This window comes from Lygodium microphyllum, chromosome 18 (assembly GCF_053477565.2).
Source record: "Lygodium microphyllum isolate KBCC chromosome 18, Lygodium_microphyllum_v1.1.10, whole genome shotgun sequence".
NCBI lineage: Eukaryota > Viridiplantae > Streptophyta > Polypodiopsida > Schizaeales > Lygodiaceae > Lygodium > Lygodium microphyllum.
In genome coordinates, this window is record NC_141152.1 from 5421296 (window position 1) to 5442518 (window position 21223).

Genomic DNA, 21223 nt, shown 5'->3' on the forward strand with positions numbered 1-21223 from the left:
TTGGAAGGTATGCACAAAATAAGAGAAGTTTGATCTTATGCAAAAAAGAGAGTAGGGTACCCAAAAATCAAGTCTGTGTAAAACTTAAAAAATGAATGGATAAGCTCATTCTTATAGTGTGCAACCTTGTGGAGTTTTCTTCTTACTTCTTTCTTCTCCATCTTGCTTGAGAGAGAGAGAGAGAGAGAGAGAGAGAGAGAGAGAGAGAGAGAGAGAGAGAGAGAGAGAGAGAGAGAGAGAGAGAGAGAGAGAGAGAGAGAGAGAGAGAGAGAGAGAGAGAGAGAGAGAGAGAGAGAGAGAGAGAGGAAACATGTGAGAAAGAGTGAAGGACCGGCATGGGTGAATCTTTTCACTTCTTCTTCTTCCTTTTCTTCTTTGGAGCAAGCTTATGGAGATGGAGCTTGCTTGAGGGGCATCCCTTGAGTCGTGTAGTTATCAATAACTCTTTGCAGATAGACTACAACAAAGAGGTAAATCAGTGAGTTCACTATGTCATTTGTGAGAATGTGCAATGATTATACCAGAAGTAGCCATAGCCATGTCATTCGAAGCAATTGAATCAATAAGTGCTCCATCAAGTCTGGCATTCGAAGCTTGAGAATGCCATGATATACTCATTTTCCCCTTCCACCTCTATCAGTTGACTTGGAAAGAAATCTTAATGGGAGAAGTGAATGGCCTTCCCCCTTTGATTTGGACTTGTATTAGAGGATTATACTTATGGAGTATATGGCAGGATAGGAATAATGTGGTGTTTAGCAATAAGAAAACATACTCTATTTCTCAATTAGAAGTGGATTTTATGGTACATGTATTGAAGAAGGAGCATTGATCGCAAAGGAGGCCAAATTTTCACTTCAAAAAGCCAAGAAGACCCTTATGCAACATGATAATGAAGAAATAACTAGATTCATTGAAGAAGAAGTTGCGGCATTCTAGTGGCCATGAATTGCTCTAGTAATGGGGAGTTGCCCATTGCACCTCTTCTAGATGTACTAGGACCCTTTAACCATATTTAGCATGTTGCTAATTTCAGGTATGTCATGGGAGGAAGCCACTAAGAGTCCCACCAAATGGGAAGCTACTACACCTTACCTACCCCACAAGTTGTTTAAGGTGATACTTTACCATTGTACCCGTCTCTATTAATGAAGAGCCATATTTGTATGTTACCCCTCTTTGTTTGGTTAGGGTAGCATCCCTTAACTCATTAGATTATGCATGGGATACCCTCTTAACCAAGCTTATGGATAGCTTGCAATTTTATAAAAGGTCCTACTTTTTGGAATGGGCCTAGTTGTTGTTAATGTAAATATTTTCTCCTCACACATTAGGCCGGTTACACACCAAATGGCGGACGCCCACTTTTCAAGTATTTACCAATTAATGTACTTCTTTAGGGGTTGGGCATCTACAGTCCTTTACAACCTGGAGAGGACATGACTTGTTGTTTACCTATTAAACAAGCGAATTCCTCGTCCACTTTGAGTCTCCACATTTTACAAAAAAGTAAAAATTATTGCATTTATAATTTTTTTGGTTGCTTTCAAATACAAAAAGTGCACCCTTGTCCATCACTTTATAAAATGGGCAAGGGAAAAAAAGTAAAAATGATTATATTTATAAATTTTTTGATTGGTCGCAAATATGAAAAGTACATCCTTGTCTATCACTTTACAAACTAGGCAAGGGAGACTCCCCATCCAAAAATGGGCGGGGAGTTCACCTGTTTAATAAGTAAACAACAGGTTATGTCCTCTCTAGTGTGTAAAGGACTGTGAACGTCCAACCCCTAAGGAAGTATATTGATTGGTTAATACTTGAAAAGTGAGCATCTGCCATTTACAAATTCAATGCGCTTTTATTTTTTAAATTAAAAAATTCACGGTGAGTCACACTCAAGAGTCGAGATCCCCTCAAATTTTACCTTGGAGTCTAGGCCGATTACGAGTAGCTAATCCATGGTGGACTTACCCTCAAATTTTACTCTAGGCAGAGACTACTTAGTACTAGTACCTAATGCATGGTGAGTCAAACATAGTTCGTAGGTAGTGCTGAGGCCACATACGATCGGTGGCAAGCATGATGATTGTCAACACTAGCGGCAGCTTGAAGAGCCAGCTGCCTCCAGTGGTGATCATCCCAGGGGCAGGAGGCAACCGGCTGGAGGTTAAGCTCACGGACGATTACAAGCCCGCCAGCTTCTTGTGCTGCGGCAGGAGGAGGAGGAGGAACAGGAGGAGATGGCTGTGGCATCTTCCGCAGCAGCACCCTGAGGATGATGATAAGGACGATGATGGCTACGTTAGGTTGTGGCTGGACGTCCCTGCCCTCCTGCCTCCATTCACTCATTGCTTCGCACAGAGAATGGCCCTTGTCTACAACCCCCGCACTCGCACCTGCGAGAACTCCCCTGGTGTGGTGTCAAGAGTCCCTTTCTTTGGCTCCACCAGAGGCATGGCTTACTTGGACCCCTCATTCAGGTGTCCTCTATAATGCCCCTTCGTTTTGGTTGGTGTTCCTGAGTTTTGCATCTCTGTCTGGTACCATGCATGAGGATACAAATATAGTGCTGTTAACTATAAGCAAAATCATAGCTCGTTGACACTATAAAATGTTCAATGGAAAAGAATGGCCAAACAGGTCGGATTGGTTTGCTGTTTGCTATGAACCTCCCTCTGTTCAGTGGGTGCAGGGAACTGCTCAATATGTAAAAGTGCAGGGAACAACTCCACATGCAAAAATCCCTGACTTGGCATAAAGCGAGCAAGAAGATACAAATCAGTTACCTCTGGTGATGGCTGACCACCATGGGACTTAAAGCGTAGGTAAGGCACTTTTAAGGCATGGTGGCTAGGAGGCCCCTCATGTCTGTTTTTTATTTTCTTTGGTGGGATTCTCATCAGTATCATGGAAGCATTTGGTATGATACAAGATCAGGAAGCCAGTCTACTAATCTGTCATGGGCTTGAGCAACAGAAATGGCTATGCAGTTAGCTCAGCCCAGGTATGTCATTGATGGCAGTGTTGATCACAATCGGCTGCTAACAGTTACGCCTCAGCAAATCTAAGAACAACAGACCTCCACATGACCCATGCATGCTAAAGCATTTGCAGTTGGTGGCACTGGTTAATGCTACTGCTGGTGGCTATTCACCTGACTGGCAAGAGGGGATACTGCTTGATTAGAACCATTAAGTGAAGCAACCCTAATCTATAATCTCAACTGAATGCAGCTGCTACTGAAAGAATTGCACTTGTCATCCCTGGCCCATGCTACTGCCAGTGGCCCTAAAACTTTAAAGGCTTAGTTTGAACCCAGTAAGTGAAGGGAACTAAATGTTTGAGACAGACTTAATCCGACATAGATCCAGTGGTTGTTTCATTCTGAAAAAGATGGTCTGAGTAATTGCTACAGCCAAGTAGTACCAATGATTTACCATCAGTCATACTACTGGCTGCTTCTCCCCTGGGGCTGACCAACCAGTGCCGGGTCCATTTGCCTGCCCATTGCCACTGCACACCCTTTTGGGACCTTATGCCAGCTGCACACAGCATATTACAACTCTAGGGCTTTGGCCTCCTTGGGCTACTCAGCCATTAGCTTGACTGATGAAACTCAGAGTCTCAACTCACCTTGCATTCAGAGTAAATGGATTTCTGTTTGGGGTAGAAGGAGCACTTGCACTTTGTAGATTTAACCTACTCAGTTCACTGGCTTCTTAAGGTTGCCTTCTTAGAGGCTTGTAGCTCTGCTATCACTGTTTACATGGAAAAGCTTAATGGGAAAATCTTGGTTTATGAGAGGAGCGGTTTGAACATTGTGAGGTGTTCCAGTTTAAAATTCACTTATTATTCTGGATTCAATATGGCAGCTTCATAGATTCGAAACCTTGATGGGTGGCTCCTGGCCTGTGAGAAGAGATTTGGGCAATTTTGACAAGCCCCAGCTTTAAAGGATACGACCATTTGCAACTGGATTAACTATGGCAGCTTTCTACATGCAAAAACTGGGGTGATTCCCAGCATGAGAGAAGATATTCGAACATTGTGAGAGTCCCAGTTTACACAGGTATTGGAAGCAGCCTTTTTGACTGGCATGAAACGTTTTGTTGGCCATGGGTTGTGGGAGGTTTAAAGAAATGGCAGGGTTTGCAATGGAGACATCAAAGTGTGTACGAAAACACAAATTGTGAATGAAGTCAGAAACACAGAATGAAAGAATAGCGGTGAATGAAATACAATGGTGATACAATGACCTCAGGCTTCCCTATCTCTAGGACTGGGGGCTATGTAGAGCCAAGGAGTCGGTGACATCTGAGTGGCTCAAGATGACTTGCTACTAGTATACTAAAGCTCAAGTGTGGAGATGGGTGGCAGCACCTATGGAAGGAGTGGTGAGTGAAAGAATAGTGGTGAATAAAATACGATGGTGATACAACGACCTCAGATTTCCCTATCTCTAGGACTGGGGGCTAAGGAGAGCCAAGGAATCGGTGATGTCTGATTGGCCCAAGATGACTTGCTACTAGTATACTGAAGCTCAAGTGTGGAGATGGGTGGCAGCACCTATGGAAGGAGTGGTGGGAGTGAAAAACAGTCCTCAAAGCAGTGGGATAATTGGTGATGACTCCAGGCAGCAAAAGAAAAGATGTGGGAAGCAGTAGCGGGAGTGAAATCCAGTCCTCTGGGCAGCATGATGTCAATGATAACTTCAGGCAGCAAAACATAAGGATTGCTGGTAGAAATGCAGCTCCACTATCAGCAAATGAGGGAGAAGATGATATCAGCAGTCAGTCTAGTGCAGCAGCAAAACACAGCCTGCCAGGTGGAAAATACATGCAGTGATAGACCTGGCAGATGGTGATATGGCTGGACAGCAGGGTGGCAGCAAGAATAGGCTGGCGATGACCTCTAAGGTAGGGGGCAACATTTAGCAATTGGACGATAGGCTGGATGGCGAGGTGGCACCACCTTTGGTGGGGTGGCTAAAACCAGCCTTCCTCCTCAAATAGGGTGGTAATGACCTGATTAACACTTAGTAATAACAAGAAGCAAATTTACATAAAATAAAAATACACACTTTACTCTTAAATCTAGGACAATGGATAGCTTGTTGGCCCCGAAACAAGTGCCCTTTTTAGTATTTCTTTATCTTCAAATGGATGGAGTACAACTGAGATTCACCGATCTTCTCTGCCAATCCAAGTGCTACTTGTTGTCATTAATGACCAGCAAGCCTTGAAACCAAATTTCCCCTTGGTTTGCTTGGGGAATTGGTCTTCACATTGCTCCTTGTGAGATAAATTTAACCCCAAATTGAAATTGGTTGGCTAGCCTCTTGATTCTCTTGGAAATTCTTCAATTTCAGCCTGGTGGAATTCAAGTATTAGGCCTCCAAATTTAAGCATGCATTTTGAGGCAGAATTAATACCAATTCCCTAGTGTCACCACTGACACTAATGGCCAATTAAATATTGTAGGCCAAGTTCTAACACCCGTTACCACCCAATGTCAAGCATAACTTATTACAAATTTTGCCTTTAACATCAACTAATATCTCAAGGTTGTGGTTTCCACATTGCTAAATAATTGACTTGCACCTCATATGTTCAAGTCACATTTTCACATTTGATTAACTTTTAATCAAATGCAAAGTAATAAAATTTTCACGGTCTTGTGATAGACCATTTCCTTGAAATCTTTGCATTGTGCTCAATTGCATTATAATGTGCCAAAGTAAAACATACCGCACTGGAACTTCCCAAAAGACATCATAGTAAAGACAACATTGGCCAATGCTGTTGAACCATGCTAGTGCCATACTCCTTGAAAATTTCCAACCAGCATACACAAAACATAAGACTCATAAAGAATCCAATATTGCTAAGAGAAACCCATAGAATGCATTTCTTATAAGCATATTTAAATTGTTTTGACCAAATAACCATAGCAAAGCATTAACTAAGTGTGAACCATGGCTAAACTATCAATGGCATTCATAAAACATGCTGTTGTTCACAAGACTAGCTAAATAATATTGAAAATTGATGATCATCCACTAAAGACCAGCAACCAATTATCAATCTCTAATAATCATAGATTGATGATGCAAATATATAGTTTCATAGCTATATTGAAAACCATAGCAATTTGTATACCAACTGCAGTGAGTGGTATACTCAATAGTGACCTCATGGCAGATATACTATCAGCATAGTGTTAGAGATTAGTCATCCCTTGAACTAGCATTCTCAAGCTTGAGTTGATGCAATTAGTTTTCTCGGGTGGAGTTACGTATTTTCTTGTTAGTCGTTGGACATTTTCAGCAGTCATTGTGTATAGGCACCTTATTGTAGGCAAGGGTAGTGCCACATGGCAGCTAGGTGTGGATCGCTGATCTTCTTGATTGCCATGCAGCAGTTAATTGCATTTATGGCAGCTGGTTGACCAGTTTGTTGGCCGCCCTACATAATTTATTACTTTGTTTTGAGCTATATATGGTCACTAGGCAGCTTGCTTTCCATTACTTTTTCTTTTAATTGTTGGTGAGAGAGATTGGCTTGAGGAGATACTTAGATAGTCCCTTGTACATCTGCCCTCTTCATTTCAGCATTCATTGACTACAGATTTCTGTGTTCTTCTGTCTCCTTTCTCTCCCTCTTCTCTCATGTTTATTATCTTTTAGTCTTATTAGTTTTGTTAGTCTATTATCTCTTGGTTGTAAGCTCTTGCTAGAGTCTAATGGAGACATAGGAGGTCTGGCAGTGTAGGTGTATTTTCTTTATTTGTCAACTTCGCGTATACATTTCTAGGCTAGTGTTTGCTTTCCAAAGTCTGCCTATATCTGTTGGATATTGTCGTTGCCATCTGGATTTTTTTGGGGTCTCCCTTATTTTTTTGGCATCTTTCTCTTCATGGACCAGCATTTATAGCCCCTACAAGAGTAGATTGGCAAAATTTTTGGTATTTTGACTATTTATAGTTGCCACCCCACTTGGTAGACACATATACTCTTTAGTCTTTAGTCTTCTGTTTGTAGGTACATACTTTGACACTCCGACTTTGCGTGATTGGTGTTGCCATCTGTTAGAAGATGACGTACCAGTGAGACAATAGGGTTTGCGGGGAGGAACACGAAGTGAACTCCACAAACATGGAGAAGAGAAGAGGAGAGAAGAAACTCTGATGAATGGAATGATGAAGTTCCGAATCATGGAGTGAATGTGATACAAGGGACCAAGGGTGTCGTAACACAAGGAAGATGATGAAGACAGCCACGAATCACGAACTGCAATGTTCTCTTGAAGGGGTGTGAGGGTAGGGGAGAGGCTGGAGAGAAGAGGTGACGGACTGAATGAATCAGCCGTAAGGAATGAATGAGAGAGTGGCCTATAAATAGGCATAGTCAGTCTAGGATGGCGCCTCTTTTTGGGGTTGCAAATCCTAAACGCAAACCCTAAACGCAAAACGCAAAAATGCAAACTACGGGTGAAGGGTTTCTCAACATCCCCCCTTAGGCCCAAAAAGGGGAACAAGAGGAGTGAGGTGGAGATGCAATGCTACATGTTGAAGAATGCTCATGCAGCAGGTGCCACTTGGACAGTGTCCCTCGTGGGGAAATTGTTCACTTGCCCAAGTGCCCTAGTACAAAGATAACGAAAACATGCAATGCATAGGAGGAATGTCGGACTTTGTGTGGTGCTGAGAACCATAAGGATATGCCCGTACTCGATCGCGGGAGGTGGCTCCATGCTAACCAAGTGATCAAGGCAAGAAGAGAAGGGGAGGAAGAAGATGTAGAGGATCCCTAAGATCCAAGATTTCCACTGGAAAGGGAACCCGTAGTAAAGACGAGTAGATAGAGTGAACTGGAGAATCCGAAACACCTCGGGAGAGAAGCCACTAGCTTCGTACATCCATGCTGGAAGGAATACGAAGGCCTCATCACCAAGTCACGGCTAAATCTCCGAGGTTTCGATCTAGGTGGTACTTGAAGATCCTGGATATTAGTAGAAGAGATGACTGGTTGAAGACAGCCACCCCAAGAAAGTAGAGGATGGGTGAAGAGCTTCATGTAGAGTAGGTTCCCCCTCTAAGGTGGGAGGTGGAGGGGCCCCCGCTAAAGTCGAAGAAGTAGATGCCCCTTCTGAGGACAAAGAAATAACATCCCCCTCTGAAGTAGATAGGGAATCCAAAAACTCATGGATCACGGACTCTAAAATGTCTGATGACGAAGGAAGTGCCGCCGGTTGGGCCAAAGAAGGTATCTGAGGTCTCGAAGATCTTCGAGAGGTAGCCTCTCGAACCTGATTAGACGAGGGTGGGGAAGGGTAGGGCTCAGAATGAGCAAGAGGTGGGCAACAGTCGTTGTCTCTCAGTGGAGCAGACGGGGTACCCAAAGAAGAGGAAAGAGTTTAGCAACCATTGTCTCTCGAAGGAGCAGACTGACGAGGAGGCGGTATCAAACAATCACTGTCTCTCGATGGAGTGGATTGCAGATTTGTAGGTCGTGGAAGCCACTGTACCTGAAAATGAGTGGGAGAAGACTACCGCTGACATTGCGACGATCTTCAAAGGTCGTAGCGCCAATCAATCCTCCATGTGCTCGAAAGGACTTAGTGTGCATCGGATGTGTCTTATTGCCTTGAGCATAGTACTCTGATAGCCAATGCAGAATGATCTCTATGGCCCAGAAAGGAGAGGTGGCACAAGGAGTGCTTGGTGGAAGACGCATGTACTTCAAAGGGGTGGAGAGTAAAGGTCGAAGTCGGCAAGCATCGGTGGCGTATCTGGTGATGCCATAGAAGGAGCACCCAGTAGTTTGGACATCTGTTGGTAAAGAAGCCATGGATACTAGTGTGCCTTGTTGAAGAAGGAAGAGGTCAGCCACCATGAACCATGAACCGCAATGTCCGCCTCAAGGGGTGGGAGGGTAATGGAAGGGCTAGAAGTGAGTTGCCAGTGGAAGGAGGATGCGACCAGCAGTAAGAGAGGCAGCAACAAGTCTGCATAGGAACAACAGTCGCCTGGCTGGAAACAACTCCAAACTGCGTGAAGATGGGTTGGAAATCAGGCGCTAATTGATGGAGCCAGCAATGGACAACTTCAGCTGAGATGTCCTTTGCGAACGGGGTGTGGGCAGCAAGTTGAAACACCTGAAATCTGCAAAAACGAGATTGTTTTCTGAATGGAGAGTGATCAACAACAGTCGTTCTGCTGTAAATAGTTGCAAACTGTGGGTGGAAAGTTGGAAACAAGCGCCAGACTGTAGATAACAGCAAGGAACAGCTGAGATTGCGATATCCTCCGCGAAAGGGGTGTGGGCAGCAAGCTGAAAACACCTGAAACCTGCAAAAACGAGATGTTGATGCAGCAGAAGAAGAAGAGAAGGGGATGCCGAACCCGCCACCGGTCTTTGCCTTCACTGTAGTGGAGGATCTTTGCCACTATTTGAGCAGATCCAGCTCTGATACCATGTCAGAAGATGACGTATCGGCAAGACAATAGGGTTTGCGGGGAGGAACACAGAGTGAACTCGGCAAACATGGAGAAGAGAAGAGAAGAGAGAAGAAACTCTGATGAATGGAATGATGTAGTTCCGAATCATGGAGTGAATGTGGTACAAGGGACCAAGGGTGTTGTAGCACAAGAAAGATGATGAAGGCAGCCACGGACCACGAACTGCAATGTCCTTCTGAAAGGGGTGTGAGGGTAGTGGAAAGGCTGGAGAGAAGAGATGACAGACTGAATGAGTTAGCCGTAAGGAATGAATGAGAGAGTGGCCTATAAATAGGCATACTTAGTCTAGGATGGCGCCTCTTTTTGGGGCTGCAAACCCTAAACGCAAACCCTAAATGCAAAAGGCAGAAACACAAAAATGCAAACTACCGGTGAAGGGTTTCTCAACACCATCATCATTAGCTTGATTTGGTGCCCTCACTAACACTTTGAGCTACGTGCAGGGATTGATTAGTCCATTCCCATTGTATCAATATTCTTCTTCAATTAGTGCAGTATTCTTCCTTTATCTTCTGCCTCCTTTGTTTCTCTCTCTCTCTCTCTCTCTCTGTGCTTCTCTCTATGTTTGTGTTTCTCTTCCGTTGCGCACTTTCACATGGTATCATTACCTAAGTGAAGACACAGTCTAGAGATTTCTTGCAGAAGAGCAGATTTTTATTGTGGAGCAACTGTTAGATATGCTAAATGCCCCACCCTCATAAGGTGCCACCAATGATCCATGGTGCTTAAAGTTGTAAGGTCCCCATTATGAGAAGAAGCCAAATGGAGCCCGGACATTGGTTGAGTCCTGACTTGTATATCAGATGAGGTCTATGTGACCGGATGGCAAAAAGGTGACCATTGTGGGTCTAATCTTTGGGTTGGACTGAGTAGAGCCGATACAATATGTCCCAAGAAGTGGATTTCATGCAAAAAGAATTCACTCTTCTTGTCATTGATAACCAGCCTATGCTTACGCAGCTCATTGAAAACAATGTTCAAGTGCTTTCTATGCTTCGTCTCATTCTTTGAATAGACTATCATGTCATCAAAGAAAGTACTCACAAATGCTCTATGTGGCTGAAAGATGCGATCCGTCATCCAATTAAAAGTGGCAGGAGCATTTTTAAGTCCAAAAGGCATGACAAGAAATTCATATAACCCAAAAGATGTCCTGAAAGCTGTCTTGGGCACATCCTCCGGTCTAATGCGTATCTGATGATACCCACTTTTCAAATCTATACGGCTGAATATTGCTACCCCCTGCAATCTATCCATAACATCATCGATCCAAGGGATCGGAAAGCGGTTCTTTATCGTGATCTTGTTCAGAGCACGATAGTCAATGCACATATGCCATGAACCATCCTTTTTCTGCACCAAAAGCACCGGAGAACAGAAAGGAGATGAGCTAGGCTGAATCAGCCCTTTTTCTAACAGCTCATTTACTTGACTCATAATCTCCTCCTGTTGGGCTGCACTGACTCTATAGGGTGGTTTATTAGGAGGGCTACTTCTAGGGATAAGGTCTATGCCATGATCTTCGGGTCTGTCAGGTGGTAGCTGCCCTTGAAGTGATTGAGAGAAGCAATCAACATACATTTTCATTAATGACATGCGATTCTTCTCTAATTTAGACATATTCCTAACATTCTCACTATCATCCTTATCCTTAGCAAACTAAATACGTTGAAAGATGATTTTTCATTACTTTAGAAATAGCAGCTGCAGATACAACAGGGACAGATTCCCCTTTCAACTTTACATCAAGTGTGAGTGTCTTTCCCTTATGTTGAATAGTGATCTCTTTTGCATATGAATCAATCACTGCATGCATACGGTGGCACCATGGTATACCAAGCAACACATCACAACCCTCAAGTGGAGCAATGTAAAACTCTTCGTTGTCCACACATCCTTGTATGTGCAACCGAAGCTGTCCAATGAGTGGTGTGACAGGTTCTGCATGACCTTTACATGCCATTCTAACTTTCCCCATGGCTCCCATCTCATCCTCTTTGATGCCTAGACGGGCTGTCATGTCAGTAGAGATGAAGTTGACTCGTGCACCATTATCAAAGAAGATCAATACATGCTGATCCCTAATTTTGCCCCATGCTTTGCACAACTCAGTAGCATCATCATTGGGCTGATCACTAACAACATCGGGCACCAATCCCACTGATGTTTTGGGCCTTTTACCCTTAGAATCTCCCTGATTTTCTGATTTTGCAGCTTGCTGCCTATTGGGACAGTTCTTTGCAATATGACCCTCCTGTTCACAAATAAAGTATTTATTTGCAGCCATCAATTCCCTACGTTGTGCCAATGTTTTCGAGCCCTTTCTTTGCTGTTTTGGCCTCTTTTCAGGCTGGTTTTCAGATATGCCCCCTTCTCTCAGCCTCAAACAACTTTTTATTTGGCTTCTCCCCGCTCTCTTGGAAGCCCGAATCCTTTCCACACAGCAAAGCATCGGCTGTAGCAGCTTTCTATGAGCTGAGACATGCTAGACACGGTGGATTTTATGCAAAAATCCCTGATTCCTTTGTGCAGCCCATATACATATTTTTCCACTTGCTCATGAAGGGGTATGGCACGATAAGAAGTGACGGGCAGCAATGCATCCCAAAACTTCTTATTGTATTGCTCTAAATTCTTGCATTCCTTTGCATCAAGCTTGTTCCAAGTTGTCATGATGTCCACTTCAAAGGGGTGCTCTACCTTGCATCAAGAGCATGGACCACCACTGCAATGCATTCCCCTTCAAGAAAGTGGCTGCCTTTCGAATCTTAGAGGAGTCTGTGAAGTTTTCCTTCTGAATAGGCTGCATCAAACTGCTGAATGAAGGTCAAAGCTTTCAGCCTATCTTGTGCACCACTGGACTCAAACTTCACTGCTTCTCCACCCTCATCATAGTCTTTTGCTTCCCCTTTGGGAGTCAAGTTGTCATACCCTGGCTGTTGCAAAAAGGGTGCATTTGCTGTATTTACATAATGACCAAGCCCAAATGAAGCATGTGGATGACCAGCAATCATTCCTCGAGCCCCATAAGCATTCGGGGGTGCAGATGCATTGCCAAACATTCCATTTTGTGCCCCAGGCATTGAGCCAATGCTACCATACATAGGGTTTTGCACATTTCCAGCCATACCTGAATACAATGGGCCTTGCACACCATGCATTGGCTGCTGCATACCATAGGGATTTGTGCCATGCATTCCTGTATGCGGCCCTTGGCCAACCATTGCATGAAAAATCGTGCTACCACCAAGTATCCTAGCTGCCCCATCATAGCATGCATGCCTGGCTATCCAAAATCCATTGGATTGGCACTTCCATAATGACCTTGCATTTGCATTCCTTGCCCTATAGGTACCAACTGTTTAGCTTCATTGGCCTCTTTAGGAGCTTCAAGTGAAGGATTTGGCACTACCTTCGCTGCACCTTGCTGTCATGAATGCTACCATACATAGGGTTTTGCACATTTCCAGCCATACCCGAATACAATGGGCCTTCCACACCATGCATTGGCTGCTGCATAGCATAGGGATTTGTATTCCCTCTAGCATAGATGCACGGAGCTAGTGGCTTCTCTCCCAAGGTTGAGTTTCGAGTTCTCCAATTCACACTGTCTACTATTCTTTACTGCAAGTTTTCTTTCCGGTGGAAATCTTGGATCTTAGGGATCCTCTACATCTTCTTCCTCTCTTCTTCTTGCCTTGGTCACTTGGTCAGCATGGAGCCAACTCTTGAGATCGAGTATGGGCATATCCTTATGGTTCTTGGCACCACACAAAGTTCGACATTCCTCCTATGCATTGCATATTTTCATCATCTTTGTACTAGGGTGCTTGGGCAAGTGAACAAATTTTCCATGAGGGACACTGTCCAAGTGGCACCTGCTACATGAGCATTTTTCAACATGTAGCATTGCATCTCCATCTCACTCTTCTCTTGTTCCCCTTTTTGGGTCTAAGGGGGGTGTTGAGAAACCCTTCACCCTTCACCTGCAGTTTGCGTTTTTGCGTTTAGGGTTTGCAGCCCCAAAAGGGGCGCAATCCTAGACCGTCTGTGCCTATTTATAGGCCACTCTCTCATTCATTCCTCACATCTATTCATTCAGTCCGTCACCTATTCTCTCCAGCCTCTCCATTGACCTTACGCCCCTTTAGGAGGACATTGCGGTTTGTTGTTCGTGGTTGTCTTCATCATCTTCCTTGTGCTACGGCACCCTTGTTTCCTTGTACCACATTCACTCCATGATTCAGAACTTCATCATTCCATTCATCAGAGTTTCTTCTCTCTTCTCTTCTCTTCTCTTCTCCATGTTTGCCGAGCTCATTCCATGTTCATCCCCGCAAACCCTACTGTCTCGCTGGTACGTCATCTTTTGATATCTACCACAAATAGGTGCATTATAAGTACTGGAGGCTACTCAGTCTCCCTCGCAACAGGATGACCCTATTCGGATTCCTCAATGGTACCGACGACGACTTATGCAAGATTCAAGTGTTTCTCACTTTCTTACTTCTCCTACAGGTCCATGCAAATCAGCTCGCTTACAGGCCCAATGGAATAGTTCACTTTGTGTAACCTATGCTCTCATGTCGCAAACTCTTCATGCCAATGAGCCTACTATAATTGAGGTTCTTGGACATGATATTTGGCATCAAGCCATGCAGGATGAGCTCAATTCTATCGAGCGTAATTAAACTTGAGAGTTAGTTTCGTGTTCCCCAAAGCAGAAGGTGATAGGTGTGTGAAGTGGGTCTATAAGATCAAGTACCTTGCAAGTGGTTTCTTGGACTAACACAGAACTAGGCTTGTTGCCAAGGTGCTTAGAGGGCACGTTTGGACTATTTTGAGACTTTTGCACCTATGGCTCGAATGTCTACTATTCGGGCTATCTTGGCTCTTGTAGCCCACCACCACTCGCTTGTTTATCAAATGGACGTAAAGTCAGCTATCTTGAATCGTGTCCTTGAGAAAAAGATTTATGTTTCATAGCCTCCAGGTTTTCATGTGCAAGGGAAGGAGGACCATGTCTATAGATTGTAGAAGGCCCACGATGACCTGAAGTAGGCTTCTCATGCTTGGTACCAAAGGATTGATCGATTATTTCTACAAAGTAGTTTCCATCTATTAGTTCATGACTTCAACCTATACTTCAAGGTTGAGGGTAACATATGTGTTTTGCTCATCTTGTATGTGGATGATCTTATCATTACAGGGAGCTCTCCTCAAGAGGTTGATTGTACTCCGGAGATCTTGCGACTGGAGGAGTTTGACATGATGGATCTTGGGATCCTACATTTCTTCCTTGGCTTGGAGATCTATATGATGTCACAAAGCATTTTAATTTCGCAGAATAGGTACATTCTCAAGCTTTTCTCGAAGTTTGGTACGGGTGATTTTCAGCTTATTCCTTCCCCCATGGACCTAGAATCCAAGTTTTTGGGAGCCGAATATCCCCTTCCCGATGCCACCCGTTATAGGTGTCTTGTTGGCTCCCTCATTTGACTTATTCACACTCAACCAGATATTTCTTTTGCTGTGGCATTGTTGTCTTGTTTCATGAAGAGTCCCACTCAGGAGAATCGGAGAGTGGTCTTGCGTGTTCTTCGTTATTTACAAGAGACTCGATCCCGTGGGATCATGTATGAAGAGGGAGTCACTCTCTTTGGTTGGAGTGATTCTGATTGGGCAAGTGATGTGGATTCATGACGGTCTACTATAGGCTATGTCTCTTCCCTTGGATTGGGAGTTATCACTTGGAGCAGCAAGAAGCAATCTATTACGGCCATTTCTTCTACAGATGCAAAGTATCACGCATTATGTTCTACAGCTATGGAGGCGGTTTGGCTTTGCCACATGTTGGCAAAGATTGGTTTTCCTTAGCTTGGCCTACGAAGTTGCATGTGGACAACTAGAGTGCTCTAGCTTTGGCAAAGAACCTTATGTTTCATGCTCGCATGAAGCATATTAAGCTTCAGTATTACTATGTTTAAGAGAGGATTGTGGATTTTGAGTTAGCAGTGGCCTATTATCCCACGAAGGACAATGCAACAGATCTCTTCACGAAGCCTTTGCCCCAAGCTTCTATGCTTCATCACATGAGGTTGTTGGGTCTTAGCCTATCTAATGGGGGTGTTAGCCTATCTATGTTAGTCTTGTTAGTTTGTTATCTCTTGGACATAGGAGCTCTGGTAGTTTAGGTGCATTTTCTTTATTCGTTGGCTCCTTTTGTGCATTCCTAGGCTAGTTTTTGCTTTTGACAATTTGCCTACACATGCCAGGTATTGTCATTGTCACTTGGGATTTTTTCAGGGTCTCCTCTATTTTTTTTGGCATTTTTCTCTTAAGTGACTAGCATTTAATGCTGGTCAGCCAGCATTTATGGCCCTACAAGAGCTGATTGGCCAATTTTTTGGTGTTTTGGCTATTTATAGCCGCACCCCCACTTGGCAAACTCACACAATCTTTAGTCTTCAGTCTTCTATTTGCAAGTGCACACTCCAACTCTCCATGATTGGTGCTACCATCGTCATTGGCTTAATTTGGTGCCCTCACTGACGCTTTGGGCTGCGTGCAAGGACTGGTCAATCCATTCCCATTGTATTAGCATTCTTCTTTAGTCAATGTAGTATTCTTCCTTCATCTTCTGCTTCCTCTGTATGTATATGTGTGTGTGTTTCTTTTCTGTTGGGCACTCTTAGAAGTCTTTCCTCAACTGAGAGGGGATTAGTCTTGTTAGTGGAGTGCTTCAATTGAGATGTACCTTGTGAAGGAGTATGAGACAAAGAAGACATGGGCCGTCATGAACGATCCCTAAAAGAAATATTAGTAGTTGGAGCATTGTCCTCCAAATCAATACCATAATGCCTCCTCAAGGCCTCCATTGAAGTAGTAGCTTAAGAAAGTATCAAAGAAGGATCCAAAGATGGAGTCATTCGAGCCATTGTGAATCAATTACGTGTCATTCGTGCATCTCGCACAAAACCAAGCTCTCCACAATAGCCATAGGATACTCTTTGGAAGAGCAATGGCTCTAATGCCATGTGAAGATATGCTAGGGTTTGCATAGAGAAAACATAGAATGTACAAACATGGCTAAAACACAATATCTCAAACAATAACACAAAAACTGCAAACCCTAAACGCAAAACTCAAACGCAAAAGGCAAAAACACAAACAGAAACAGAGAAGAAAGAGAACTTTGAAGTGAATGAATCAATGCTGTAAATGAATGAGAGAATGTACAATGCTCAAGGGCAGAGTTATCCAACAGTCGATGGAGCAAGGGGAGGTGTTGATGTGTCGTCCAATAGAGATGGACCTCGAGTGCAGTAACCACCAATTGGAGCAAAGGCTAATGAAGAAAAGTGCTAAAAACACAAAAACGACCTGCTGTAGATGCAAAGGCAAATGAGTTGGATGCTGGAAATGGAAGGGCAGTAGGCTGAAAACTAGAACGCAGCAATCTCTGGGGCTGGAACTGGTAAACACAGCAATTTAACCACTTGAAGATGACGGCAGCTGATCGGTGGCAGCAGTGGAATGCTAGGTGACAGCTGTAGACCATGTTGCAGAAGTCATAGGATAGCTAGTGGAAGAGGGCTGATGGCCGAAACCTGCAAGACAAGGATAGGCTAAATGGTGAATAGATAGGATAGATGCAGAAGGATCCTCTCAAATTAAGGTTTTGCTTACGGGACACAGAAATTCTCTAGGACCGCGAACTGTTTAATGAAACTTTTGGTAATTTATATGTTTTGGGGCTGTTTTAAAGAGCTAATCAGCTTGTTATGCATTTTTAGCTCAACACAAGTAGCTCATGAGGAGGAGGGAACACTCGGGGGAGAAGTGAAAGAGTCCAGATTTTTGGCATTTGTCTTATTGAATAGAAACAATGCATCTTTCATAGATAAATCTTCTTGGGGCTGTTTTAATGTAGTGAATTGGGCATAAACATTTTGTGCCAGTGTATGTTTTTAATTCTAGTGGCTCAAAAGGAGGGCAGCCCAAGAGAGGTTGCATGGGCCAGTTGAGTCTCAAGGCTAACTGGGGATGCTCTAGGAAGGGACTTCTTTCAGCATATGGTAGGAGTACAAAATATATTTGGCAGCAGTTCTCTGTCTTCACTTCATTTGTTTCTAACATTGTTTATCTCATTAGTCCGGCTAGTATATGAAAGTCATGGTATGCGGTCTTGATCAGTGCATAATAAAGCAGATCTAAGCCAGTAGTTGATCAAAAATCCTCAGAGAGAATAAATCCTGGATCTCCTATATTTCTCATCTCACTGTATGGAGTAAAGAGATTTATATGCCCTTGGGCATGTGGTGCTTCTAGCAAAAATACATGCCCATTTTCTTAATGTCCCTTCAGCTCAGTGAGAGCGATTGCTATAGAACTACATTCTGCTTGTTCATTCCCTCTGTTTTTCATGTTTCCAGAAAATTGTCACTTTATATGGGAGTTCTGGTGAAGGTGCTAGAAGCGGAAGGATATGTTGATGGTGAATCTTTATTTGGGGCTCCATATGATTTCCGGTACGCACCAGGTGAGTACGCAGCACCATGTGCAGTTGACTTCATAGAGAAGTTGAGAACCTTAATAGAGACTGCTTTTAGAACCAATGGGGCTCAACCAGTGGTTTTACTTTCACATAGTCTAGGAGGACTTTGGGCAACTTATTTTCTAAACCAGCAAACACTTGCGTGGCGCCAAAAATATGTAAAACATTTCATTGCAGTTTCAACACCGTGGGGTGGCACTGTCCAGGTTATGAGAACATTTGCTTCAGGATATGCAGAAGGTGCACCCTTTGTTGACCCAATGGTGCTGCGGGCAGAGCAAAGAAGTTCAGAGAGCAACCTATGGCTGCTGCCAGTTCCAGGAGTTTTCAAAGACCGCATATTGGTTTCGACTGAATCTAGAAATTATTCTGCCAGTGATATGTCAATATTTTTGGAAGACATAGGGTACTCTGAAGGTGTGCTGTTGTACAGATCTCGCATTCCACCACTTACTAATAGTATAGAAGCGCCTGGCATTCGTACAACTGTCATGTTTAGTATGGGAATCAGAACTCCAGAAACACTAGTATACGGGAATGGAGGCTTTAACAAGCAGCCACAATTAGTGTACGGGGATGGGGATGGTACAGTTAATCTCTGTAGTCTTTCTGCAATAGTAGATCAATGGAACTCCATTACAGGTCAAGAAATAGATGTGATAAAAATAGAAGGTAAGACACACAGTTCTATTCTGACAGACATGGATTCAGTGCAAGCCATACTGGGCCAAGTATTAGCTAAAAATGCACACTCAAAGTCCTCTCTACAACATAATTGAATGCTTTGCAAACTGTTGTATCGAGAATACTGCTTGCATTGGATTCTGAGTATCTGAAACTTCGTATTTAGGTTGATTGTCTTTGTTTGCTTTCTCGGGCTTTTGTAGGCATGTTTGTATGTTGAATCAAAGTGGGTGCATCCAGGAAACACAGGTGTCATAGATCTGTTTCTAGTTTAAGGTAAGACAGGTCTTCTTCATGAACTCAATCCAAGATATCGTTGCCTAATTATCAGCTATTGCAACATGAATAAAACCTTACTTAGCGTGAGCAGCAGCGTAACTTTAGTGGCACACATTTCCCCGGTTCCTTTGCCATTGTTTCACAATGTACTCTTTCCAATTCTCAATTCACCCGGGTCTGTTCAACACAGTTCTCTTTCCTCCAGGAAAATTCTAAAATCACTTCAGCAATTTTACCTCTACTGCAAATGGAAAACACTGTTCATTGGACTTCTTCCTAGTTCTTTAATTTTACGGCTGCGATTGCAGTCGATTAGGAGGAAGCAGTGGCGACCAAGTAATACCCAAAAGCAGGAACGTTACTCTCCCTGCCTTTTGCACTGCAACTTGATCTGTTTTGTGCACAGAGGTTTTCTTCGTACAATTTGTGCAGATCCAAGTGCAGTATCCTTCAGCTTTCTCTTCTGCTGCCTCACTGCACAGAGAATTCGCACAAGACTCTCATCGTCAGTATAATGAAGGAGCGATCTATCCGTTTCACGGGGTGCAAGGTATCAGAGCTTGAGCTGAAAGAACGGGCCAAGCATGTATTTCAGGGGCGACGGTCACTTTTGGACTGGCCGATTGAGGGAGGTAGCTTCTTTGTGTCACACTCTCCGTTGCATGCGAAATTCCTTCCTGTTCTAAACCGTCCCCCGTCCCCGTCGTAGCTCGCCTAGTTGGATTCCCACGGAAATTTCGCACGTGGGAAAAGCTGTTACAGACATGCCTAATGTTTTTCCCAAACCATACTTGGCTTTATTTGTCATAAAATAAAAGACTCGGGGCAAATCACAAAAAACTTTTATGTCTTCATCAAAGGTGCCGGTATCTCTTTCCTACATGGTGATGTCATTAAATCACCTCTTACCTTAGTTGAACCGTGATGGGCTCAGAGTCCCGACTCCAACAACTATGGGTAAAAGGTGTTAGGGGGGTCTTACCATGGTAGTAGGAGCCTGGTTAGGACAAATGGCCAAACTTCATTTGTCTCTTTTAAAAGAGTGGTTTAGTTTTCAACAAATACCAGTCTTCTTGAGCTGGATAGCTGCTTATGGAGCTACCACACTTCTAACTCTCTAGCATGTGTGTAGGTTATGATGATGATGATGAACTTGAGGATGAAGATGCAACTTGAGCCTTGATAAAACTTGTTCATGTGCTATAGGTCCCTTGTAGCTTGTTCACTACATAGATTCTCAAGCTTTAATCTCTTGTGGATCTTTTCGATAAACATGGAGTCTCATATTGCGAGGGGTGTGGTCAAGTAAGGTGCGAATAGCTTTACGTAACTACTAGCACACTAATATAAGGATGGCTCCTCCCATATTAAGGACACCCTTTTCTTGTCTTATTTGTGCCCATTATAATGGTGGAGACTTGAGGGTAACTATCTTCGCACATTTTCTCGATCTCTCCCTATTCTTGCTACTTTGCATGGGCCATGGCTATCATTTTTTACAAATGCTTGCTATACTCCAATCTATATGTTTGTTGTACACAACCATCACGTTTGGGTTCATGAGGCTATTTTGGATGCAAGCCACCCTTTTTGAAGTGATTTATATCCCCTTGATGTAAAAATGCTTTTAGTTTTTAATGTATTAACTTAACATTGTTCTATTAAAAAACAAAAAAGAAAGAAAAGATAGTGAGAGCATTGATATGCTAGGTACTGGTGTACATTTGAGGCTACAAGAGCATTAATTAATGTAGATTTTGAAGGTCTTTAACCTAGTGTTTTGAGTATATTTTGGTGCCTATTTAGGCCTTAATGAGACAACTTCTTGAGATTAGAACAAGGAGGGGTTTTAATTCTAGCCAAGGCGAAATCTAAGATATCCAACAATAATTCATCTCTCGTATTCTTTGTTTTCTTGGTCATACCATGGCTTTTGGTCAATTTGTAGAGATAGCTATTTGGATCATTAAACCTTGAAGTGCAACAAAACCTCCAGTCTATTTTGATTTCCCACTCAAGATCTTCTTGATTCACTAATCTCATGTTTGAGGCACACCAAATGTGTTCGTGAATCGGACTTATGATGACATGATTCCTACACATGACAATATGACGATATATTAGGAATCCCAATGTTTTTTTCCTCATTGCATGGTCGTCCATCTATCAGATAAAAAGAAA

The 21223-nt window shown here is 43.2% G+C and overlaps 1 protein-coding gene across 2 annotated transcripts; it reads left to right on the plus strand.

Annotated features, from left to right (window-relative positions):
- The first annotated feature begins 1999 nt into the window (after positions 1–1999).
- Positions 2000–18897, plus strand: LOC148020532 (alpha/beta-Hydrolases superfamily protein). 2 transcript variants are annotated; one of them, XM_087698297.1, is made up of 3 exons: positions 2000–2483; positions 17958–18064; positions 18257–18897. In XM_087698297.1, the coding sequence occupies exons 1-3, from the start codon at positions 2083–2085 to the stop codon at positions 18856–18858; spliced, it is 1110 nt and encodes a 369-aa protein (XP_087554423.1). In that variant the 5' UTR covers positions 2000–2082; the 3' UTR covers positions 18859–18897. The 2 variants fall into 2 exon arrangements, with proteins under 2 accessions (XP_087554423.1, XP_087554421.1); XM_087698295.1 differs by having other exon boundaries at positions 2001–2483; positions 17958–18897.
- The last annotated feature ends 2326 nt before the right edge of the window (positions 18898–21223 follow it).